This window comes from Zeus faber (assembly GCF_960531495.2).
Source record: "Zeus faber genome assembly, chromosome: 22".
In the NCBI taxonomy this organism is placed as follows: domain Eukaryota; kingdom Metazoa; phylum Chordata; class Actinopteri; order Zeiformes; family Zeidae; genus Zeus; species Zeus faber.
Genome location: NC_137209.1, coordinates 8,195,639 through 8,221,706, shown reverse-complemented (window position 1 = coordinate 8,221,706; position 26,068 = coordinate 8,195,639). Strand labels below are relative to the sequence as shown.

At 46.5% G+C, this 26,068-nt stretch overlaps 2 protein-coding genes across 2 annotated transcripts in view; both read left to right on the top strand.

The window, feature by feature from the left end:
- Window positions 1-2,803: 2,803 nt before the first annotated feature.
- On the top strand, window positions 2,804-9,259 carry shbg (sex hormone-binding globulin; the record flags this gene model as incomplete). The annotated part of the gene is made up of 8 exons (XM_080023162.1): window positions 2,804-3,028; window positions 4,028-4,125; window positions 4,806-4,995; window positions 5,687-5,848; window positions 6,333-6,486; window positions 6,933-7,072; window positions 8,107-8,311; window positions 9,126-9,259. The coding sequence occupies 8 exons, from the start codon at window positions 2,804-2,806 to the stop codon at window positions 9,257-9,259; spliced, it is 1,308 nt and encodes a 435-aa protein (XP_079879288.1).
- Window positions 9,260-11,364: 2,105 nt separating this feature from the next.
- The window catches only part of neurl4 (neuralized E3 ubiquitin protein ligase 4), a 36,064-nt gene continuing 21,360 nt past the window's right edge, over window positions 11,365-26,068 (top strand). The window contains 11 exon segments of the mRNA XM_080023735.1: window positions 11,365-11,532; window positions 17,072-17,618; window positions 17,938-18,003; window positions 18,108-18,565; window positions 19,303-19,414; window positions 20,997-21,085; window positions 21,225-21,297; window positions 22,067-22,340; window positions 22,905-23,086; window positions 23,669-23,754; window positions 23,968-24,130. Of these exon segments, the coding sequence (XP_079879861.1) occupies window positions 11,368-11,532; window positions 17,072-17,618; window positions 17,938-18,003; window positions 18,108-18,565; window positions 19,303-19,414; window positions 20,997-21,085; window positions 21,225-21,297; window positions 22,067-22,340; window positions 22,905-23,086; window positions 23,669-23,754; window positions 23,968-24,130 (2,215 nt within the window). The 5' untranslated portion in view covers window positions 11,365-11,367.

The following is a 26,068-nucleotide window of genomic DNA, read 5'->3' as shown; positions in this document are numbered from 1 at the left end:
TAGTAACTGGACTGGAATCTGGTGGTAATATACAACTATTTACTGTATGTTTTAGTTCAAATGAATGTGCCTCTGCTTTGATATTTAAATGATAATTATCTATAGTGCGATGTGGAGCTGCCAGATTTCAACTGCTAAGGTGCCTTGTTATGGCATAAGAAATTTTGAAAAGCGAACGGGGGATTTGTGGAGAAACGCCAATACGATCTGGTGATAAATCTCATGGCTTAGTTTGCTATGGAGCTGGTCATAGATGTAGGGGTGTGGCTAAACTGTTTGGTATCGTGTACATGTCTAGGGTAATACTGTGCCATATAGAGCCCACAAACTATGTTAATGTTATTTTTAAATGACGTTTTAATGTTGCCTGATGACTTTGTCTTTAGATTTGATACAAAGGCTTGTAGCCACGGCTCTCCCAAAGTCTGTAGTCTCTCTCCCGACATTCTTCTTGTTCTCTCTCTCTCTCTCTCTCTCCCTCTCTCTCTCTCTCTCTCTCTCTCTTTCTCCCCCCCTCTTGTTTTTTGTCTCCCTTTTTTCCCCTCTTCGCTGCAAACAAATGAAATAAAGTATTAACCTGATGACCCAACAGAATGCGCTCAAGGACAGTCTCATGTTTTTCTTTTTCAAAATCCTTTCTGCTTTTCCTTGTGTCGACTGCAGGTCGATTCAGTTTGATGAGCTTTTTATTTAGAAAATATGAACCATGTGCTCCAAGTTGGCGGCCGAGGCGCCGTACGTCATCTGGAACTCTGTGCTCCCTGCTCTGGCGTAATTTGCGGCGAACATTTTGTCGTGTGGGCGAGCGCAGGTCGACGCGCCGATCCGCACAGAGGCCGGCTCTTCCCCCTCGGCGCCCCGTGCGCATCTTTGGGGCGGAAACACGTGTCGCCCGACATCGATTGATCACCGTGATCTGATGCAGCCGCCGAGAGCAGAACAAAAGCCTGTGGGAAAATAGTCGATCTCATCACAACGAATATTGCTTTTAATGGGATCCGGTGCCTAATCCCGCAGGTAATCTTATTAGTAAACAGCAGCGGTGGAAAGTACTTCAGTAGGTTTTTCAAGTGTCTGTACGTGAGGCTTTCGACCTTTACTCCAATTTCAACGCAAATATCTACATTTCTTATATTATGATACAAATACATAATATCAACGCAGTCACGTTACCTTAGTTAAAAAAAAAAAAAATCTGGATTTACATTCATTAAAAGCATACGAACCGATGTGTTGATATGGACTCTGCTCTCCATTTTTGGAGGATCACTTCCCTTTAACTGCATAGAGAAGCAGCTCAACGACACGAAACGTGCAAAAGAGGAGCGAGGAAAGGAGGAGAGGAAGGGTCGAGGTTTCACGCAAGGTTTTCTGCGGCAGCTCTTCGCCCGACGAGACTCCCGAGCCGTCTTTTAACCCTGACGCGCCGGCCGACGTCCACAGTCGGCGTGAGGGATCCCCCACACGCGGCGGCACATTTGACAGCAGGTGCTTACGAGATGCCAATGCGGCACTTTTACTTTGCAGAGTAACTTAGCGTCGGGATATTTGTCCGTTGACTTAAATGACCACTGCTGGCACGAATATTGATTTAATTTAAACAAAAACCAGGCTCCCTACAATGGACTACAAGGCTATCGCCAGGATGTGCTTATAGAGAGTAAAGTATGGATGGGAGACATTCTCAAGTTAAAAAAATAATAATAATTTGCGTCGTAACACTCTCACCAGTGACACACAGTGGTGGAAAAGGGGAGTGCGGTTTTCCAACCCCCTGATTCAAGTAGGGGTCAGGGAGGTCACGTGTATTTTTCCGGCCCAATCAAAACATGCAGCGCTGAAATTAAAGAGCCTCTGTGAGCGTCCATAATAACCCGGAGCCAAAACGTTCCCAGAAAAAGGGGGACGCGAAATTCCCGGATGAATACGGCTATGAGTCAGAGCGCATCAGCCGTAATTCACTTATGGAGTATTAGGCCTGATCTGAGCACAACAAGCCATTTTGGTATTGTAAAAATATCAGGGAAACCTACGAAAATTGCAAAAAAAACACCAACTGATAAGTCCCTTTGAAGACTTTGGTGTATTGCCGCACGACGAATAACCTCGAGCGTCGCACTGTGTACAAGCGTGCTCGTGTGTGTGCGTGTGTGTGTGTATGTGTGTGTGTGTGTGTGTGATTGCGTTTCACCCTTTTCCCATTATTACCATGCTCTTCCTGGAAGGAGATTGTATCGCACGAATGTTGCCAGCAGCAGAGAATAAAAAATTGTGTTCCACGGACGAAGAACACCCCCCCCCCACCCCCACCCCTCACTTATAACCCACACACACACACACACACACACACACACACACACACACACAACACACACACACACACACACACACACACACACACACACAGTAATAGTTCACAGCGAACAGTCAAGGTTCCTGTGTGACGGGTAAACACACATTAGAGTTCCGGCTGAGGTCACTCACCTGGCCTGCAAGTCATGTCCGTATTTCAATCGCTGTGTGGTCAGGTCTCCAAATCATGCGAGGTTTAAATTTTAGACACCCACCGCGACGAACAAACCATTTAAAACAAAAACAACCGCCATTGATTATTTGCGCGGCCTGCGCCGTACAAACTAAAATTGGCAATGAAAGCTTTCCCCGGCCCCCGCACGCCTACACGCCCACCTCCGCCGCCCACTTTGTTTTCCCCACAAACAATGTTCCCGGCATTGCCACAGCCGCACGGCAGCGTCGAAACGCAGGCGCCTGGGAATGGACGGCTCATGATCACGCCTCCTGAATGCCACTGCTGCGTCCCAGCGGCCAGACCCCGGGCGGCCAGTACAGAGCCAGCGCTCAGCGTTCAGCTCAGGGACGGCTCGTGCATCTTCGGACGACTCGTGTGGACCCGCTGAACGGCAGTGGACGGCTGTATTTGAAGAAAATGACGGCGTTTCTGCTGCTGCTTTTGACCCTCGCCCCGCCGCTGTGGAGGGCCGACGGGCAGGGCACCGGGAGGGGAAAGGTATGTCATTGCGACGGGGTTCATGACGCGGGCAGACTACTCGCTTGTTGTGTTGGGGGGGAAAAAAACCCTAAAAAAACGAGCTCTCCCGTTTTCTCCGACTTATTTTTACAATGCGAAACGCAGACGCAGTTCATCCAACGGCCACTAGGAGGGGGGGAGTGGAGCCGGCCGTCTGATGCAATTTCCGGATTCGGTGCGAAACGAGCTTAAGAACCTAACGGTTGGATGCAGAAGGCGCATCACGCCGTGCCGTAAGCGCTTCCTATTGAATCCGTTTAATCCACAGTGTATGTTATACATACTGTAAGTCATGCAATACAGTACAAACACACTGAATAATTTCCAGTTTGTCAAAAGCTATTGTTAAAACAGTCCAAACAAGATCAACATGTTATTATGTCATTTTTAAACAAATCACAAAGATTAGCGCGCGCCACGCCCTTCTGCCGCGCCGCCGCGCCCGGTGTGGTTCGGGCGTGGGGCGCACGTAAGGCCACAGTATATATCCAGCGCGGTTGCCTGTAACGACGCACGTTCTCTGGTGGAAAAATGAAAAAGCCTCGGCCGCCAATGAAACGCAGATAGAACTCCTTTCCAGCCGCGAGAGGAGCGGCCTGCCAGCGGCGGCTTCGTTGCTTCGCGACCTTCGGTTTTTCCCTAAAAGTTCCACATTATCCAGTGCCACATATTCTTTGTGGGCTTATGTGTTGAGGGCGGCCAATGAGGGTTTATTGATTTTACAATGAGTCAGTCAATAGATGCAGGAGACACAGATTGCACGTCGCCGGGCAAATATTTAAAGTGGAATCGATAATCGGTGCAAACCTACTACTGCGTTGTGATAAGACATACGTCGAGGAGTCCTCCATTTTTTTTTTTCCCCTTTCTGGATTTTCTCGATGGGGGGGGGGGGGGGGGGGGGGACAAGGAAAGCGGAGGGGTAACTCGACGTTTTACCCGACCGCTAACCGATCGATGGAAACTTGCGTCCCGCAGACGGAGCTGCCGGGCCGCAGTTCCATCTACCTCGGCCAGCAGACCGGCACCTGGAGGCCCCTGGTCATGACCAGAGCCGACCTCACCGAAGTCCAAAGGTTTGTCACGGGCGCGGCCTCTGCCACCATGTTACAGCTCTCAGTGTGCGTTCCCCGACAAAGTCGTCCCAAGCCGTAGGGGTGGCCTTTTAGTTTTCCGTGCGTACAATTGACCATATTATGGCATATTTCCGACCGAAAACCTATTGTGTCGTAGCGACTAGGAGCATGGAACAGGTCAGACAAGCTCATTCAACACCGGTTTTTACCACGACGACAGTCTAGCCGAGAATGATTTCCCCAGGGACGGGGGCCGAAAGGAAACACGAAATGTGCACTTCACGAAGAAATATTCGACGTCGTCTTGGGGAACACATTTTGAGAGACATTTACACAATGGCATTCCTAGAAACCCTCTGAACTTTGAACTCACTGATCTTTTTTTCGGTCTGGAAATGGCATTAACTGCGACAGGGAAACAAGCACAAACTGCCGGAGTGGACAGGACTCAGTAGAGCAGAGTTGCACGATATACGTACAGTATGTAGTTGGCGCTACATCATCTGGTCATCAGTCCGGGCGGCCTCATTGATATTTGGAAGAGGTAGGAGGAGGAGAGGAAAGAGGTGGTTCAGAATGAGCAACTCTTCAAGGAAGTGGCGGCGGCCGTTCTCTCATTGTCATTCTCCTGCGGCGGAGCGAGCGGGTCCATTTTCTTGTCTCTTCTGCCTCCTTTGCAGCATCAAGTCCACCTTCAAGTTCAGGACCTTTGACCCGGAGGGCATCGTGTTTTACGGCGACAACAAAAACGGGAAGGAGTGGTTTGTCCTGTTTATCAGAGACGGCGTTCCCGAGATGCAGATGAAACGAGATGACATCCGAGTCAGTGTGGCAGGGGGCCCCAAACTCAATGATGGAAAGTGGCACCTGGTGAGGCGCTGGTGTGTGTGTGTGTGTGTATGTGTGTGTGTGTGTGTGCGTGTGTGCGTGTGTGCCACGCGCGCGCTCTGGTCCGAGCGCGGAAATGTCCATTTTCATGCTTTCCAGTTGTGTGAATTGATCTACATGGACCTAGAGGGTGGAATTTTATTTAAAATTTTTTTTTACCATAGATTATCCACCTTTATATTACCAAGATAACTCAAAAAGTTATTTTTCTTTATTTCTTTTATCAATGTATTATATTCAAATTAAAAATATTTTTGATCATTAATTGATGATTTTTTTTCCATTTAATTAGAATTAATTAATTTATTGTTAAAAAAAATGGCTCTCATATAGAGTAAATAAGCTTCTGACATCACACGCACTGAAAATAAATCACTGGATTGGAATCATTGAATCAATTTGAAAACAAATGTTGATTTGTTAAACCTATATCCTATTTATGTTGCTCACCCTGGAATACACACCTTCATTTCACAATTTTAAGTTGACAAAACCCCCACAAAAATGGCTTGGTATTAGTCCAACAATTCTTCTCATTCAAATTTTTTCAAAACTCATTTCCTCACCGTTTCTCGCTAAATAAACGTGGCTTATTGGAAGGAATGCACCGCTCTGCCGCCGTGCTCCCACACACAGTGAATCCCGTCTCATTGTGGCCCCCGGTGCGCCCCAGATTGAGCTGAGCAGCCAGGGCAGCTTCGTGGTCCTGGAGGTGGACGGGCTCAAGGTCCTGGTGGTGGGGCTCCAGTCGGAGGAGACCTACGCGGTGATCACAGGCCATCTGCGACTGGCTCTGGGCGGGATCCTCATCGACAGGAGCAGGCTGATTGTCCAGGTACAGTAATATAAATATTGATAGGGATATTTCAGGGACCTCCGGTGCAGAGACACAGACGACGGGGTTGTAGACACCTGTTAATTGTAGAGAGAGGGCAAGTTGAGATTGGCCCAGGAGCAGATAGACATGTGTCATGACAGGGGCTCCTCTCCTGAGTGAGTGTGGGGATGGGGGTTTTACCTGTTGCTTGTTAGACCAACCAACGGGAAACAGGTACGCAGCCACACTTGATCCTGGGTCCACCAATTACCTAGACCCAGGACAGGTGTGGCTGCTCAAACCCCACCACCCCAACCGCACGGATAGTTCAAACTCTATGTATAGCTTTTCACCGTGCTTCAGTGCAGTCGAACGGGCAATGCTGAAGCCACGCAATTCAGGCGCACGTGCGTATTCATATACGTACATATACAAACGCAAACGCACCATTTCGCGCCTCTCTCTCTCTCTCTCTGTCTCTCTCTCTTTACCCGCTCTGCAGTTCCAGCCAGAAATGGACGGCTGCGTGAGGGACGGCAGCTGGCTGAACCTCACCACTCCGTGGGAGACGGAGGTGGAGCTGCGGCCCTGCTATCGGGACATCCGGCCTGGCAGCTACTTCCCTGGCACCGGGTTCGCCGTCTTCAACGCCTCAGGTCGGGAGAAGGCTCACGACGGCGACGCCGGAGCTCGGCAGCCGCTGACACACACACACACACACACACACACACACACACACACACACACACACACACACACACACACACACACACACACACACTCTGATTCAAGATCTCACACGCCCCCATTTTCCTTGAACAACACGCGCGCACTTGAACTGAACGCCAGGTATTAATCATTTTCTCATTCGTTGCCATCGGATACATTGCATAAACTTTCTGGACTCGGGTGGAAATGGTTTGGGCAGGTTTTCAGTGGGGTTTTTTTTTCCCGCAGATTCAGGGACCGTAATAGCCGACTCATCAGAAATGAGCGACTGATAAACAGGAATGAATGAGGAGGTGAAATCTGAAGCAGCTTTATGCCGGTTAACGTGATATATATATATTTTTTTTATCAACGAATCCTGTTTCCTCCGTAGATTTCCCGATGGAGGCGCAGGAAAACGGGCTGACGATTGAGCTGTGGGGGGATTTCGGTCAGATGGATGGGACCATCCTGAGCATCAGGGCTCCTGGGCGGGCGCTGCTGCTGGCCTTGGCGGCGAATAATAACACAAAGGTACACACTGACACAACACTGGGCGCAAATGATTGTACAAATCATTTTTGTAATAAACAATAAAAAAAAGGATTTTTCTTTTTTCCCCTCTATACTAGTAGTGAAGAGTTTAGCGAGTTCAGTAAGTTGTATAAAAATGAGCCAAGCCAATGATGTATCTCCATCTGGTGAACGCCAGCCAATTGGTAGCCGTTGCATGATTTTACAATTTATTCATTTTTTTTACTTCAATAAAGTTATTCCAAAAAGCAAAACGTAGTTTATAGTAAACCAGGCCGAGCGGTCACATTAATTTGAATCTTGCACAACTAATGAAAAGATAATAATAATAATAATAATAATAATAATAACAACAATAATGAAAACAAATAATGAATATAAATGAAAATATTAACAAATTGTATTGTTTTCAATGAACTAATGAAAACAACAACCCCTTTCTCTCCCCTCGCCCACACAGTATTTCATAAAATGTTATTAGTCATGTCAGATTAGTGCTTATAATATTAAAGGCCTACATTTTTTTTTTTTTTTAATCTCTCATTTTCTCGCATCCCCCTTGCAATTCCTCGGCACTCCATAGGAGGCGCACACCACCGTTTGAACACCATTGCCCCCCCCCCTTCAAAAATATAAAAATAATAATAACTCACACCTTTGCAGTGAAGTAACCTGACAGCTAAGGTATCACGCCGATGCCAGGTGGAATAGGGCATCGGCATCAACACGAGATATAGAAGAAAGGCAACTTGGATCTCAGCTTTTTTTTTGACACATTGGTTGGATGTCTCAAATGGAAATCATTATGTGCTAATGACCCCAAATTTACCGTCTGTGATCCAAAACAGCGGATCAGATTGGTAATACAGGCTGATATTTCAATCGAAACAGTTATAATGGGCCCAATCTCCAGCAGAGCACTTCTAATTCCGCTATTACCTGCAACAAAGATATCAATCTTTCAAATTCAAACCCGAACGGCTTCCTTCATCAACAGATGGTCTCAACCGTTGTTTCTCTTTCTGGATTTCTAGGAGGTGGTGCTGACGTTTGGCGACAACAAAATCACGACGCCGCAGAGCGTCGGGAAAATAGTGCTGACCTTTCAGAAGGACTTTGTGCAAGTGCTCGCAGGGGAGGAGCCTTCAGGGCCCCAGCGGCTGCCCGTGGGGGGTGAGGGCCAGGCGGGCTATTTAGGCACATGGAGAGAGGGACGGCTGGCCTTCGGGGGGCTCCTGGGTGAGGTCAACAATCACAATCACAAAACCTGCATTTCGCCATGTACGTTTTCACATATGAGGGATTTGTTGTGGTAAAGAGAATTTGCATTAAAAAAATGGCGGTTTGAAAAAAATGTAATCAATTTCCAATTAAGAATAGCCAAATAAAAAAGACGGAATATACTTAATAAATAAAATAGCTGGGGCTACGTTGCTCGTAGGGAATAAAATAAAATATAAATATAGGTGGATGTACTGTACAGCTAAATAAATATGAATCCAGTACTCTGGAGATGGATAACTTTCTAGCGAGTTATTACTATGTTATAACTAAACTATTGCAATTTCTACAGTGTTATTGGAGTGTAACTCATATATCACAATAATATATTGCACAGATATTAACCAGAATGAAGGCATGGAATAAAAAAAAATAATTCACAAAGAAACACATTAGAGCCGATAAACGCGCACAATTGAACACAAAGCCACAGCTGACATAATATACATTATGTAAGAGTCGATTAGATCAGAGATCTGGAAAAAAAATGGAAACTAGAAAATAATAATGAAATCAAATATAAAAATTGTCAAATAATAGAAAAAACAAACAAACAAACAAACAAACAAACAGATAAATAAATAAATGCATAGACTATACAAAATGCTAAATTATATTATATTGTATAATATAATATGATACCATATCATATCTAATTTAATTTAATTTAATTTAATTTAATTTAATTTAATTTAATTTAATTTAATTTAATTTAATTTAATTGTGTTTTATTGTATTTGATTTTATTATCCCTCCCTTTCCCCCTCCTCAGGTGACGGGGAGGACTTTGTCGGCACCGACCACTTGACGGGCTGCATGGAGAAGATCCGGGTTCAGGAAAGGGATTTGGACCTGGACTTAGCGGCCAAGCATGCCTCGGTCTCGTCTTACAGCTGCCCGGCATAGCTTGGCACAGAAGTGGTTTTAAGACTTTAGACCAGTTGCCAATCTCCTGCTGCCTTTTTGAAGAATCCGGCCACAAAATACGTCTGAATTACAGGGGAGAGGAAGAAAAGGGACCAAGTGCAAGATCCTCTCTCCTCTTCGAAGAAAAACTTGTATTAGTACTTGTTCTATATTAAGGTTACTGTAATGAGGCTTGTTAGTTCCATCTGCATTTGTCTTCAGGCCACAAACATATGAACTAAATTCCATTTCTTGAAGAGGTGACCGACGTTTGCAAAATTTTTATAATTCACAAAATCACAACAATAAAAAGCCATGGGCTCCGAACAGGTCTCCTTTTCACTGTCACGAAAAAACAGAAGAAATCGATGGTGGCCCACGGCGGCCCAAAACATACGAATCGCGCTGGGACTGCAGACACAATGCAAAGTCAAAAACAGGCAAACAACAAAAAACAAACACGGAAGAGAAAAGCTGAAAAATGTCTTCTCCACAACAGCCTTGTCGGATTTGATCAGATTAACTTCCTTATTTGGGCTTGTCCTTTTCGGCAATTGGTGCTGGTTTAGTATTTAAAATGTGTAAAGTGTACAAAAATACTTCAGGGCGGGATATGACAAAAATCCTTATTGATTCATTGAAAATTAATGTACACGCTCTGAAATCACAACATTTATTACATGAAGTAACAACGAGGACACACACACACACACACACACACACACACACACACACACACCTATAACTAATCCCAATACCAAGTGCTTGGTAAACTATCAAGCTGTTCCCCTAGAGGCCCAGATCACTTCTGCTGAGTTGACCTGACGTGCATCGTTTTTCTGCTGCATTTGTTTTTCGTTGTTTTTGTTTTCTTTTACTTTGCATCGTTCCTGTATTTGCAACGCGTTTCCTGTCCATGTAATTGTATTGGATTGTCGTGTGTGTGCTGCTGAATTGGCGTTCGTTTCTGGAGCTGCGGCGCGCCTCCCCGACTGGAGATGTTTTGGGCCGTTTTGCGGCGCGTTTTGTTTGCCCTTGCCGGCCACCGTAGGAGTCAGATCTATTAAACCGTCTATACACCGTTAAAGACCTTTATAAGGCACATTTTAAACACAATTTAAAACAATAAATATCTCTCCTCAATTATTCCAGCGTTGCAGGTCATTTCTATAAAATTGCTACAGAGCAGAGGTAAGGTAAGTCGAAACAAGAGGTAAATGAAATTGAAAGATGGTAAGTTATAACTACATGAACTGTTATTATAACAGATGAACTGTGACAATAACAGATTAACTGCTATCATAACAGTTTGCTTTAAGACAGATACTGATTGGGTGGTGTTAATAAACCGAACCATTATTTTTAGACAAAATGTTCAGGTTGAGAAAATATTCAATTTCGACCCAATATTTGTTTAAAATTGTTTGAATTCAAAACATCTGAATAAATATTTTTGAAGGCCCCACAGACGCTCTGTTAACGAGTGGTCTGGCGCCCTCTGGTGGACGCATAAAGACGCAAGCGTGACGTACCACACAGTTGTTTTTTTTGTGCCAGCGTAATGAATGACAGAATATGTTGATTGATCGGAGTCGTGGCAACTTGAAGAGAGGAATTCTACATCGGGTTGCGCTAATCAGAGAGACTGAGGGAAAAAAACAACAACGAGTATTTACATACGTTACTTTACACATCGTATATAAATAATGGGCGCGGTTAGAACTAAATGCAGGACACGCAAACGATTCGTTGGCAGCGAACCATTTCATAGGACTCGAGGGGTCGGTACGCACACACACGTTGCATTCCAACAAAATAAATACTTTTGACAGAAGTAAATTGCGCGTCACACTTTGCATTTATCTGCTAAAATAATTCTCTCTCTTTTAAAAAAAAAAACAAGTCATGTTCTGCGACGATTCCGCGTACAACAGAGCCAAACGGCTCTCCTGACTCAGATCTTTTTGTGAGTGACTTGGAGAACCGAATCCCCAAAACGAGCCGAGCCGCGCATCACGAGTGAGAACGCAGACTGCTGTAAATGACCATATACCGTCGCAAAAAAAATATCCGTGTGTCGTAAAACCCCGCCGCCCAGCCCAGGGAAGATGGCGGCAGAGCTGCATCCGCGCAGCGGAAAGCTGATCGGCCTGTCCAACTCTAACCGAACCGCCCAGCGCAACCAGCCCGTCCAGGAGTTCAACCACGGCCTGGTGCTGAGCAGGGAGCCGCTGCGGGACAGGGATGTCTTCACCGTCCGCATCGACAAGAAGGTAAAAACGGGGCCCGTTTTTGACCAGCAGAGAATTCGGGGATAGAGCCAGTCTGTGGGACGGGGGCGCTCTGGCAGCCCGCAGCGGGGCTCCGGTCGGAGGGCGTCGGGATGACAGCGGACCGAGCAGCCGTCAAACCCAGTGTTGGTTGACAGGGTCCGATCCCTCTTCGAACCGGGTTAACGGGAGATCTGCGAGATATTGATGTGACCAGCTATTGTAACCTGTCTGGCTAGGTGGCTAGCAGGAGGTAGATAGATCGATTGCGGTGTTTACAGCAGCTTACATCAAAACAATGCACTAATAAGGGGTAATTACAATGAAAATACCAAAATAAATGCGTAATAAACCTAAAAAATAGCTATGAAAATATAACACATTGGCAATATGCTACAAACCTAAAAATAGAAACATTCAATATGCAATTAACTTAAAATGTACGATGAGAAATAAACCTATCAACAATTCACACTGTCAAGATTACACACACACACACACACACACACACACACACACACACACACACACACACTGAACACTTTATTAGACACACTATAGTAATACTGGGTAGGGTCTCCCTTTGCTTTCAAAACAGCCTCACTTCTCCTTGGCATGGTTTCCACAAGATGTTGGAAACATTCCTTTGAGATTCTGCTCTATGTTGACGTGACGCAGGTCCTGCAGATTTGTCTGCTGCACATTCATGCTGCAAATCTCCCGTTCTATCACATCCCAAAGGTGTTGTATTGGATTCAGACCCGGTGACTGGGAAGGAAACTGAAGAACACTGAACTCATCATCACGTTCATGACACCAGTTTCAGATGACTTTTGCTTTGAACGACGGTGCATTATCGTGCTGGAAGTAGCCATTAGGAGATGGTAAAATGTGGCCATGAAGGGATGCACACGGTCAACAACAATACTCAAATAGGCTGTGGCATTCAAGCGGTGATTGATTGGTATTAACAGGCCCAAAGTGTGCCAAGAAAAACATCCCCACACCATTACATCACCACCACCAGGCTGGACTGTTGATACAATGCAAGTTTGGTGTATGGATTCATGCTATTGGTGCCAAATCCTGCCCCTACCATCTGTGTAAATCAGCAGCAATGGAGATTCATCAGACCAGGCTACGTTTCTCCAGTCTTCAACTGTCTAGTTTTGGTGAGCCTGTGCCCACTGCAGCCTCAGCTTTCTGTTCCTTGCTGACAGAAGTAGAACCCGACGTGGTCTTCTGCTGTTGCAGCCCATCTGCCTCAAGGTTCCATGTGTTGTTCATTCTGAGACGTTTTTTCTGTTCACCACAGTTGTACAGAGTGGTTATTGGAGTTACCGTAGCCTTTCTGTCAGCTCCAACCAGTCTGGCCGTTCTCCGTTGACCTCTCTCATCAACAAGGTGTTTCTGTCTGCAGAACTGACACTCACTGGATATTTTTTGTTTTCGCACCGTTCTGAGTAAACTCTAGAGACTGTTGTGCGTAGAAATCCCAGGAGATCAGCAGTTCCAGAAATACTCAAACCAGCCTGTCTGACATCAACAATCATGCCCCTGTCGAAAACACTGAGATCACATTTTTTCCCCGTTCTGATGGTTGATGTGAACATTAACTGAAGCTACTGACCTATATCTGCATGATTTTAAGCATTGCACTGCTGCCACACAATTGGCTGATTAGATAATTTCATGAATATGAAGGTGTACTGCTGTTCCTAATAAAGTGCCCAGTGAGGTATATGGCACAAACTGGGGGAGGAGTAGCAAGACGTTAGCAGCAGATCCTTTAAGTCCTGTAAGTTGCGAGGTGGGGCCCCCCTGGATTGGGCTTGTTCTTCCAGCATATCCCACAGATGCTCGGACCCTAACCCCGACCATCCACATGATGTAGAAGAAAACGTGATTCATCAGACCAGGCCACTTTCTTCCATTGCTCCATGGTCCAGTTCTGACCCTCACGTGCCCATTGTAGGTTCTTTCGGTGGTGGACAGTGGTCAGCATGGGCAGTCTGATTGGTCTGCAGCTAACCGGCCCCATACCCAGCAAGCTGTGATGCACTGTGTGTTCTGACACCTTTCTATCATAACCAGCATTTACTCTTTCAGTCGTTTGTACGACAGTAGCTCTTCTGTGGGATCAGATGAGACGTACTGGACTTCACTCCCCACGCGCATCAATGAGCCTTGGGCACCCATGACCCTGACGCCGGCTCGCTGGTTGTCCTTCCTTGGACCACTCTTGGTAGGTACTAACCACTGCATACCGGGAACACCCCACAATACCTGCCATTTTGGAGATGCTCTGACCCAGTCGTCTAGCCATCACAATTTGGTCCTTGTCAAAGTCGCTCAGATCATTACGGCTAACCATTTTTGCTTCCACCACATCAACTTCAAGAACTGACTGATCACTTGCTGCCTAATATATCCCACCCTTTGACAGGTGCCATTGGAACAAGATGAGCAATGTTATTTTCTCTCTCTCTCTCTCTCTCTCTCTCTCTCTCTCTCTCTCTCTCTCTCTCTCTCTCTCTCTCTCTCTCTCTCTCTCTCTCTCTCTCTCTCTCTCTCTCTCTCTCTCTCTCTCTCTCTCTCTCTCTCTCTCTCTCTCTCTCTCTCGCGCGCGCCGTTTCTGCTGTAAACACACAAAACTGGTGTTGTGCAATGTGGAGTTTCACACACAGTATCAGAACAGTAGGTCCTCCTGGCAGCAGGCTTATCCATCGTGGCAGACTCTTGACTGGTATGGACAGATAAAACTACTTATCTTTATAGGCAGTTATACATTTACTATTTATCATTTTGATAGTTTGAAAAAAAAAATGTTAGTCCACCATATCAAGCTAGATTTGTACACTGTTACTTATCACTTGTTATAATAGCAGCTGTTGGAATGATGTCTGCCAGCATGCTTGGTTTGCCAAAATATGACGAATTGGCACAATCTGTCTTCTGATAATGGGGAGTGTTCCTGTGACACGCCTCACCGTGTCAATGCCAACAGAGCCATACAAAGACGGTTGCTTCCATATCTCACAGAAAAAGTCATGCAGGCTGTGTTACAGGCGCTTATGGATTTTCAGCATCTACATTACATTCATCACTTAAGCCACTCCTTACCTGATATGGCTTCTCACAAAGCGCTTCATACCCTGCCGTTACGTGCGCTGCGGACAACCAGGCTGAAATCAATATCTTTCCAGCACACAACATCCAACTTGGCAGCGCTGCTCATTTTATGTATTGATATCGGCAATGGAGGAGGTTGTTAAAACGCAGACCCTTATATGCATGCATATAGGGACACTGTTAGGGTGCCTTCTATCCTGTATTGAATATGACTGAGCAGACTGAAAAGGAAAAAAGCATGCAATGAGGAGAAACATATTCCAGGTTGTCATCTTTTTTCAGTCAAAATTTTACAGAAGTCACAATTTAAGATTTGGCTTCCAAATTTGAATATGTTTTTTTAGGCCTTACACAGGTAGTGTTTTGTTCATGCTTTCTCTCGCCGTTGCACAGGACTTCCAATCTTGCACCGTTTCCTCCGCTTTGAGATGCAGCGCTTTTTTGAGGGGGGGGGGGGGTGGGCAATACATTCTGGAGACATTCACCCCGCGTTTGCACACCAGACCATGTGTTGTCTCGGAGTGGGCGAGCGAGTGAAGGAGATTCTCCCTCCGTCGTTCCCACTCCGTGGCCTGGACTGGACTGGCAGTGTGGCGGTTCAGCCTGCTAACCCAGATAGAAGGCTTGGAAATAACACACTGCCTTACATAGCGGCTGCCTCGGTGCAAGGGATAGCAGCGGGTATATGGGCCACCCCTGGGTCATTTTGCCCAACGCAGGCTCGCCTATTAGCCGGTTGAAGCAGATTCCCCTGGTTGGAAGGACGACGTTATCTTAACGCCAGGAAGCGCCTCAGGCTGCGCAGACATGCATGGAGGAGGAGACCGAGACTCTGAATGAGCAATGGCTGAAACAGTGGAATATTCTTGTTTTTATGTTGTTGCCTGCTGCCTGGTAATGGGTGTGGAGTGATCTGAAGTATTAACAGTAAATTTAAATTTAGCAGTAGCTATTTTTGTCACACACAATAACAAGAACAGGGCACGCTGGCGGGAGTGGTAAGAGAGGTAGAAAATCAGTAGGTCATGTTGGACTCAATGCTCGAGAGTTTACCGTTGAATTCTGTGTCCGTGAGCGGAAGTGGCCGTGTTTAATGTGGATCTCGGCCCAAGGTCGCGCAGAGAAACAGGGCGGGTTTTATTTTTTTTTACGAGCGAAGCGCTTCGATTCCGGTCAGAAGTGCAAGATGTGATCTGAGCTGCGTCTGCCTTTTGACATTCTTTTTGTCATTTTTCTTTCTTTTTTAAAATTTTAATTAATTATTATTTTATTTTTTAAACTGCGTACTTAAAGGGTAAAGGCTCTGTTAAGACCAGGCCTGCTGCACACATCTGGCCCCCCACGCTGCCCTGGGGATTTATCCGTGCTCTTGTGGGTCTCCATTCAATTCTGAATTCTGGACCAAGGGAGAAGGTAATGCATGCAGAATTATGACTATTTAGTTTATTTAGCTCAATATTGTAACCGATTCTCGCAAGAACCAATCAACGTGTTTCCTCGTGGTGATTTTCTTGGCTGCACCCTCTTCCTTGACTCTTTTGTTCTATAACTTTAAAACCCTCACTGTGGCAATAGTATTGGTAATATTGGAAATCGAAAGTTTCCCTTCTGTCAATACTCTCAATGCCCATGCAGGATTGATGGCTGGTACCCAAACATCCATCACGGCAACTAGAGAGGGTAGAGGGTAGATCTGAACCAGGGTAGATCTGTCACAATTATTACCTAATCGTCTGAACACAACTATTTGACCACACGGACATCGTGATCATTTTGTAAAATGGTTGGATTCCACAATCATATGTCTCCATCCACATTTAAAGCAACATGATATAACTTTTCTTTACCTTTAAAATAACAGCTTCAGAATTATTTTGATGGTACCCTGACTTGTAATATGGAGAATGCCTCCTCTTTCAATGTACGTAACTTTGGTGTTGGGGTACGAAACTGCGGGAAAAGTGCGTGATGCTTTATGGCACTACGTCACTTACTTGATGTTTGGCTCCGGTTATAACAGTTTTCTTGCCTGTAAAGTATATATAAAAAAAACCCCAGATAAATTTTAAACTTGCTGGTCAAAATGTTTGGTAATAACCTGACGGCGAGGGTGAGACGGGCCAGTGGTGCGCCTGCCACCCGCAGGGAGCCTTAACTTTCATTGTGCCATGGGGTTTGTGTCGCCCTCTGACTCCCGCGTGCGAGCTGATCTGCCAGGCCGAGCACATCTGGTACGTACACCGGTCTCAAGCGGCCCCGTCCCTCCTTGCGGCACCGGGAAGCGGCGAGGTCCTTGCGAGGGGCTCTGTAACCTAGGTGTACATGATATCTGCGTTCAGTAAAATGTCCAGTTTGCCACCCCCCCCCCCCCGTGGGAGAACCCCGTCCTAACGCCGGCCCTCTCCTTTAGGTGAATTCGTGGAGCGGCTCCATCGAGATCGGTGTGACAGCGCTGGACCCAGCGGCTCTGGACTTCCCCAGCAGCGCCACAGGCCTCAAGGGCGGCTCCTGGATCGTGTCAGGCTGCTCGGTGCTGCGCGACGGCCGCTCGGTCCTGGAGGAGTACGGCCGCGACCTTGACCAGCTGGCCGAGGGCGACCGTGTGGGCATCCAGCGCAGCGCCCGCGGCGAGCTTCACCTGTGGGTCAACGGGCAGGACTGCGGCGCTGCCGCCAGTGGCCTACCGCCCCGACTCTGGGCCGTGGTGGACCTCTACGGCAAGTGCACCCAGGTGACGGTGGTCAGCTGCGAGCCCCCGCCTGCCTCTGTGGAGCAGGAGACGCCCGACCAGGAGCTGGAGGAGCGGGAGGAGGACGATGATGGGGAGGAGGTGGAGGAGGAGGAGGAGGAGGAGGAGGAAGAGGAGGAGCTGGTGGTGCACGGCGGGCGGGAGGACGGCGGGATAGCAGCTCTGGTGAATGTGGCGGCGATGAATGGAGCACTGAGCGGCGAGGAAGGTAGGAAGAGGTTTTTTCAACTTCTACACCGCGTTCCAAATGATTATGCAAATGATATTTTTCTCTGATTTTTCTAAATAGTCGATGCAAATGACAGTCAGGATAATTTTGAAGTCATCAACCGTTAGGGTATAATTTGAATGTTATTGAACATGATAACATGTGATACACTGTTGAAAAACAAAAAATTAAATGTTTATGACACTTGAATCCAATTTGCATAATCATTTGGAATGTGGTGTATTGTCATTTGTTTCTGTGTGTTGTTTCTTTGTCTTTCTATTGTCTCACCCCACCCCACCCCTGCTCTTCCTGTCAGTGCCTGATTTTAGCTGCAGTCACGGCAGGCCAGACAAATTCCCAAACCACCTGGAGTCTGAAACCGGTAAGACAAACCACCACAGAGCTAATAATAGTGCAACTTGATTAGTATTGGCTATTGATTCTCTCTCTCTCTCTCTCTCGCTATCTCTCTTTCTCTCTCCCCAGTTCTAACCGAGCACCAACTCTTTGATGTGTTCAACAATGCCATTGTGTCCCTGTACCGCTCAGAGGACGAGGGTGGAGGGGGGGAAGGCGGGGGCGCGGGAGGAGGTCTCGGGGGAGGGGGGACGGTGGGGACGGACCCTTCCAGCCGAGGCGACCGGGGGAACTGCAACGGAGGGGGCAGCGTCAACAGCGAGGCTGGGGGCGGTGGAACAGCTGGGGGCGGGGGCGGCGGTAGCACCAACAGCAGCAGCCCGTCCGGCGGCGGCGGGGGGATCCCGCCGGGGGCTGCGACGGGCGGCATGACCACCAACGACGCGCTGCTGTTCCACGAGAAGTGCGGCACGCTGATCAAGCTGAGCAACAACAACAAGACAGCGGAGCGGCGGCGGCCGCTGGACGAGTTCAACAACGGCGTCGTGATGACGAACCGCCCGCTGCGGCACAACGAGATGTTTGAGGTGTGGCCCCGCCAACAAAGTGTGGCCGTGTTTTGGATATTGCAGCAGTCATGTAAACCCCCTATTCATAACATCTGGTCCAAATGACGGTTCCGCTTAACTGTGACATGTTACCGCACGCAGCCTACAAGGTCAGAGATGTGTGTCCTGTACATGTCACCAGGACACGGCCGATCCGGAGCGTGTTTACTGCCGGCAGACGCACTTCGGCGGTGATGATGAAACCCCATTCACGCTCCGAAATAGTTTTGAAATTCGTGCGACGCAGAGAATGTCACCCGTCACCCCAGTTCCCCATCGGATGACCGGAATATTTCGACTGATATTCGAAGGAATTTAAATAACGCAAGCGCATGTCACCAGATACACCAAAAACATCACCGTATTCTGGTTATCCGCCTTATTCTCAATAAGTGTCTGTGAACGTACTGAACACAGCGCGAAACTAGTTGTTGTGATAGTAAACCTTCTGAACGTTTAGATATATCGCGCCACGTTTTACCTTCAAATTTCATCCGCAATAATTTCCAACGCCGCGATGCCAGTGCAAGCCGTGATTTCTTCTAATCAGATCGTCGACGGAATCTTTTTTAATCTCCGTATGGCACAGCTTGAGGCCTCGGGTGGGAAAGCGGATTAATATTCATCTCCCGGTGCGTACCAAAGTGGACCCTTTTTTTTTTTTTTTTGTGAATAACAGCGAATTTCTGTCCCTGTTTTATTCCTCCGTTTTTTAGATTCGCATTGATAAGCTGGTGGACAAATGGTCGGGCTCCATAGAGATCGGCGTGACCACGCACAACCCAAACAACCTCGACTACCCTGCCACCATGACGAATCTGCGATCAGGTACCGCACGCATACGCACTCTGACCGTAAGCACAGTGTGTGTGTGTCAAAGAAAGCAGAATCTAAGTGCGGGGAGTAGATTGTTACTTTAAAGTGGTAATCCATGAAATCGTCTGTCGGCTGGGTTACGCCGCAAGTCCCGGAATTCCACTTGGAACGGCAACTTTTTTTTTTTTGCCAAAGAAGGTCACTTTGTTTTCTCCTAACATTGGCCTTCTTCCGATCATTTATTAGTTTTTCTTGGTCACTGGTGGGGGATTGGTGACGGGAGGTGAGACTTTTTTTTTTCTGACTCGGGTTTGTATGGGTCACTCACTAAAGAGAGTCGCGGTTTTTGAGTCGTCCGGTCACCGAGTCAGTCACCCAGAGCTGAATCCCCCCCACCGGCGTGCGGTTTAGCCATCCGCTCACTCGAATGGGATAAAATAATTTAAGAAAATCCAAAAAATGCATGCCCGTTGTATTTTCACGGTTTGAGCACTTGTGTCAAATAGGCTTCAAATCCCGGCCTGTTCCTGGAGATGTGCTCAGAAGAAGCACTCAACCAATCAGAGCTACTCTTACTGACTCCAGTTCCAGCTCCAACCACTCCTAGTCCCCGCCGATGCACGCGATGAGGCCACCGATTAGGAAAATTATCCATATCATTGTGATAAAAGACCAAGAGTACTAAAAGGGGGAACGTTTATTTTTAAATTTTATTTTAATTGAAATTTAAACGTGATTTAAATGTTGTGATTAATCGCAATCAAGTGGCAGTATATGACTAAAAAGGGTTAGGGTTAGAGTTGTCACTGTGGCGTGGAACTTGTGAGGGAGTGATTTCGTGCTGCCCGAGTCAGACTTCGCGCTGGGAGAGCGAGTACTGAGTGGGGGAATCGCGTTGCGAATCACTCACACTCACTTGGGACTCGGAGTCAGACCTTGAGTTCGGCGCCGGGCGGGGGGGCAGGCTCCATGCCGGGTGAGCGAGTGATTCGTGCAGCCTGCGTGAGACCAATCAGCCCCGGGCGGGGGGGCAACCTCCATGCCGGGAAAGCAGAGTACCGAGTTGAAAGAAGCGGCAAAGTTGTTTCTTTTCTAAAAGGGCTAGGTTAATACGGTAATTAACTTGATACATTCCCAGAAGTAAAGTTAATATAAGAGTTGCACTGTAGTGCGAGTGACACGTTGTGTAGCTAGTAGCAGGTTTGAGGGGTGAACGGGTTTGATGGCGAGGACTCGTCACAGTGAAAAGAGCCGTTTGTTTTGAATGTTTCGTTCAAACTCGCGCATCCATCCTGGTGATTTATTTATTTTTTTTAATTTTCATGCAAGGGCGCTGCTCTTTTTGGTGAATCTTCATCCGTGTCGACGGTTTACGGACCGCGACTCGTTCCCCTGGTTTATCAGAGTCACCGCGGCTGCCCTTCTTGCGCGCTCCCGGTGTTTGCGTTCTTGCCGAGAGTGGCGGACCCCACCAACAATGGAAACCTATAGAGGAGCTCATAAATGTGTGTGTTTCAATCTGTCTTTCAATAGTGTTTGTTTAAGGTTTTTTAATTTTTTTTATTGTTTTTTTTTATTTTTTTATTTTTTGGAGGTACAATCATGATGAGTGGCTGTGGAATCCTGACCAACGGGAAAGGGACCCGCAGGGAATACTGTGAATTTAGCCTGGATGAACTGCAGGTCAGACGCGCACACACCCTCGTCGTCCTTTATATGCATCCTTTGACCCTTTCCCGCGCGTAAAGTGCGTCCCTTCAATGACGTCCACCCCCCCGGTTCTAACCCCCAACCCCCCCCCTCCCCGCCCCACCCCCACCAGGAGGGTGATCACATAGGATTGATGCGCAAGGCCAGCGGAGCACTCCACTTCTACATCAATGGCATCGACCAAGGTGAGCGGCCGGATTGAAAGCCTTAGATTGACTGCGCCGGAGGGAGGAGCGAGGCCGAGTGGTGTGACGTTTTTTAAAGGCGGTGCAAAACCGTATTAGTCCCAGAGATCTGCATAACACGGTAGGTGCGCGCAGTGGTGGAAGGTGACAAAACATGAGTTCTTTAAGCTGCACTGAAGTACATCTTCTCACTAAGACTTTTAGACTTTTACTCAACCATCTATACTCTTTGCTCGACTGCTTTTCTGACACAGCCATCTTTTTATTTTAGTTTTTAAAATAATCTGGTTTTATATTTATTTATCAAAATCAATGACTGGATCGACTAAATTGCATCACTGATTATTTTGGTCCATAATGCTTGTAAATGACTGACACCACCTATACTACTTAATTGTGATCAGCAGCAGATCTGCATGAGCACTTATCTGCAGAAAAAAAGCTATGCTATTACATTGTGCCATATTATTGGATGCATATCAGGGCACTGTAAGTCCTTCGACTTTTCTATAGGTAAAGTACACTTAAAAGCAAGTATTTGTATACCTTTTCTTAAGCAGAAATATCAGTGTAGTACTTTCAGGTTCTTCCACCCCTGGATAAACACTGAAACAGGCAGGGAAACCGGTGCCAGCAAGAGATTATTTGTGAAAATAATTTTGTTTTAAATTGTTTTATTTGTTTTATTTATTGTTGTCCTGTGAAATTGTCTCTTTTCAAACATGGCTGTCTCTCGCGTCACTTTGTTTTTTTTTTTTTTCTTCACCAGGCGTGGCGGCGGCCCAGACGCCCGGCGTGGTTTACGGCGTGGTCGACCTCTACGGCATGGCCGTCAAGGTCACCATCGTCCACAACCACAACCACAGCGACCGCCTCAGACGCAACAACGCCATCATGAGGGCGCTGTCCCCGGACGTGGGCCGACCGCGGCCGGCGCTCTCCCTCACCCCGGACCCTGAGGGGCCCGACCGCCTCCTCTTTCACGTCAACTGTGGCCAGAAGGCCGCCATCATCAGCGACGGCAGGACCGCCCTGCGACCCCAGTGAGTCCGCCGCCTGTACCCTAGACACTGATCATTACAGAAGCTGTCTACAGTTTGGTTTAACATCATGGAGCTCCTCTCTGGCTGGATTGGACCACAGTGTTAACCACACTTTCTGGTCTGGCCACATTTTCTGGAAAAAATGTTGAGATTTTTTTAATTGACCTGTCCAAAATGAATTGATGAAAATGGGGGAAAAAAAGAAAAGTGTTTAATTCTTATATCAAACCTATAGGACATATTTTCTGCCTGCCGCAATAAGACTCCTCCGGCTGGCTCGATCGGGGTGATCCAAGTCAGGCTGGGGGATGTCTCTCTGTCTGTCTGTCTGTCTGTCTGTCTGTCTGTCATGATTTTCTTAATCAGATTGGTCAATCAGGGTGATTACATACTAAGCTTGTGTACCACTTTGGGAGTCTTTGCCCTAGTAGTGCTGGATAGTAGTTTCTTCGCAGGCTGCACGCACACGCTATTACACGCTGATTGTAAAACCCGCTTTTCCCCTTCGCCGGTCTAGGTAGGGGTCCGTTTTGACCGACTTCTCTTTGATTTTTGCTTGGGCAGTGCGACGGATGACTTCAACCACGGCGTGGTGCTGAGCAGCCGGCCGCTGCGCTCCAACGAGGTGTTCCAGGTTCGCATCGACAAGATGGTGGACAAGTGGGCGGGCTCCATCGAGATCGGCGTGACTACACACAACCCTGCCTACCTGCAGCTTCCCTCCACCATGACCAACCTGCGCTCAGGTAAACGGGAGAGGTGGAGTGTGAGGGGCGGGTTTCTGTCTTACACAGTTGTGCTACTGTATAACATACAGTCACAGTGAGTTTAATGCACCAAAAATCCTTCAGTATTTGTTGGTTTTGAAGACAAAATGACTTTTTGTCACCATTTTGTCAAGTATCTCTACGATTAGAGCTGTTACAGTTATTACATAATCATCTCATCGCAATTGTTTGAGCAAATCATGATTCTGTAAAATAAGAAGATTCCACAATCATGTGTTTCCATCAAAATTTAAGAGACATTTTAAACCAGTGTTAAGAATGTTGCAGTAAATAGTGCCAAATTTGAATTAGCTGAATTTACATCAGTTGCATTGAGGGAAATTGTCCGTCTACCTAAATATTTATGTTCCAGTGTTCAATAGCAATAAATAGCTTTACTGCAATAGGTAGACGCGTGTTATATCAAGTTAAATTTTATGCCGATAAGATAAACAAAAATTCTAAATGGTTATTGCAATTCTCTGAAAATTATGATTGTGACAACTCTATCTAAAACATGCATTCACGTGTTTGTTTACGTGTGCCTGGTTCATTTCTTAGGGACGTGGATGATGACGGGGAATGGCGTCATGCACAACGGAACGACGATATTAGACGAGTATGGACACAACCTGGACAGATTAAAAGTGAGTGGGGAAACGTTTTGTCTTTTGGAATTTCTCACGGCTTCGATCACCCCATGTCTCACCAAGTTCTGTACTGAGCCCTTCAACTTAGCACCCTGAAACCAACGACGTGGTCTCCCTCCAGCCTTCCATCGGCCGTTTCATTGTCGTGAAGTCCCTGGTGCGTCGTGTCTCTTTCCTGAAGTAATTTTCTGTAATTTTCCTTCTCTTCAGGCGGGCGACACGGTGGGTGTGGTGCGGAAGGAAGACGGCAGCCTCCACTTCTTCGTCAACGGCGTGGCCCAAGGCCCGGCAGCCTGGAATGTCCCCCCCAGCGTCTATGCCGTGGTGGACCTCTACGGCCAGGCTGCCCAGGCCACCATCATGGACGACATGGGTGAGCGAGGCGACCGAGATCCACCAAATTACAATCCGTTTATTCCACCAGGGACATTCACCTATACTAGGAATTTGTCAGGGTCAGGTTTGGTGCATTTCACGACAGATGATTAGCATTAAAAAGGCTTAACAGTCTGGAAAAATATGGAATAAAATAATCATGAAATAGAATTATAAGTGAAGTAAAATGAAAGACAAATAGAAATTGCCGATATACAAATTGCCGAAAAATACAAAACAGAAATAGTCAGATATATAAAAATATACAGAATATACAAATTGCGATACTATGCACAGGACAAATTATTGTGAAATAATAAAGATGTAGCCCAGAATATATTATTTTATCTTTTTTTTTCCCCCTTTGTTTGCATATGAAGCAACTGTAGTGGAGCAGATAAGCTCATATATAAAATGTACATTTTATGACTAAAGCATGAAACTTTCTCTGGTGTTTCTATAAACCAGGGAGTTTATTTTCAGACGTGGAGGCATTTCGGATTTGACCTCTGGGACTAGGCAGAGGGCGAACAAATTTCGGCCTGTCAAATTTCAAAGTCTTTCACCTTTTCGCAGACATCAAGGTATACATCAATTGTGTTTGATTTTTTTCTTATAACACATAGATTGCACGTAACTGCTGTAAACTCTGTTTTAATAAAGTAATACATGAACAAATGGGGGAACCCCCCCCCCCCCACGCACGCACACACACACACATACACACACACAAAGATAAAAAATTAACTTCACACAAGGTCGATTTAACGTGTTGTAAATTTGGCTGAGCAGTGTTGTTGTCATGTCAGCATCTCTTAACCCACATTACGATGGCATTATCTGTTCGGTATGGTCATGTGTGTCCTAACTAAGATTAGCGGGCTTCTGAGCATGAGCAAAGGGCAAGCGCACTTGATGGCACCCTTTTTGCATTTGCAGCGCATAGTACACCCTTTCCTGCAGACACAATGGATACGTTTGTAGCAGCTCTTTGAGGCTGCTGGAAAGGTGGTGCACAGTGGCTGCCATCCCGTTGCTGCCTTCACCCAGCCCCAATCAAAAGGGCTTGGCAGCTCAAGGTCAGGTACTAAAGCGTTGCTCCAGACATTGGCCTGATGGTGGCCCACGTAATGTGTTGCTCTCGCGCAGCTTTAATGGGTGGGACGTTCTCCAGAGCTCTGAATTTCCGAGTGACGAGCTGTTTTCTTGCTTCGTTCACCTCCATGATGTCACTCATCCTGTCGTACATCAGTATCACAAAACTCTCCAGCGGTGACTTGGACAGCTCACTCACATCACCTGGCATCTGCATGAGGTCATCGAAGGCCTCGGCCACTTCAGGGAAAGACTACCAAGTCTCCCATGCATTTTTTTTTTTTCTTCCTCTTCCAGCAAATGCTGACACGGTGTCACATCCAGTAAGTGCGTTGAACAATGGGAGAGTGGCACAGGTTCTTGGATCCAGCTTGTTGGATCCAGCTTGTTGGCCACTTCATGAACCCCAATGTAAAAATTTGTTGGTACCCTTACAGCTCATTGAAACAATGCTTCATTCATCCTGAAAAGTGATGAAATTAAAAGCAATTTTCTCATGTATACCTGCATGCCTTTGGTATGTCATAGAGTAAAGCAAAGAAACTGTGAAAAGAGATAAATGATTGCTAAAGAGATCAATTATATTATAAAATGGCCTGGACAGATTTGTTGGTACCCCTTAGAAAAGATTATAAATAATTGGATTATAGTTATATTTCAAACTAACTGTTTCACACATGTCTTCAATCTTATAATCAGTCATTCAGCCTATTTAAATGGAGAAAAGTAGTCACTCTGCTGTTTGGTATCATCGTGTGCACCACACTGAACATGGACCAGAGAAAGCAAAGGAGAGAGTTGTCTGAGGAGATCTGAAAGAAAATTATAGACAAGCATGTTA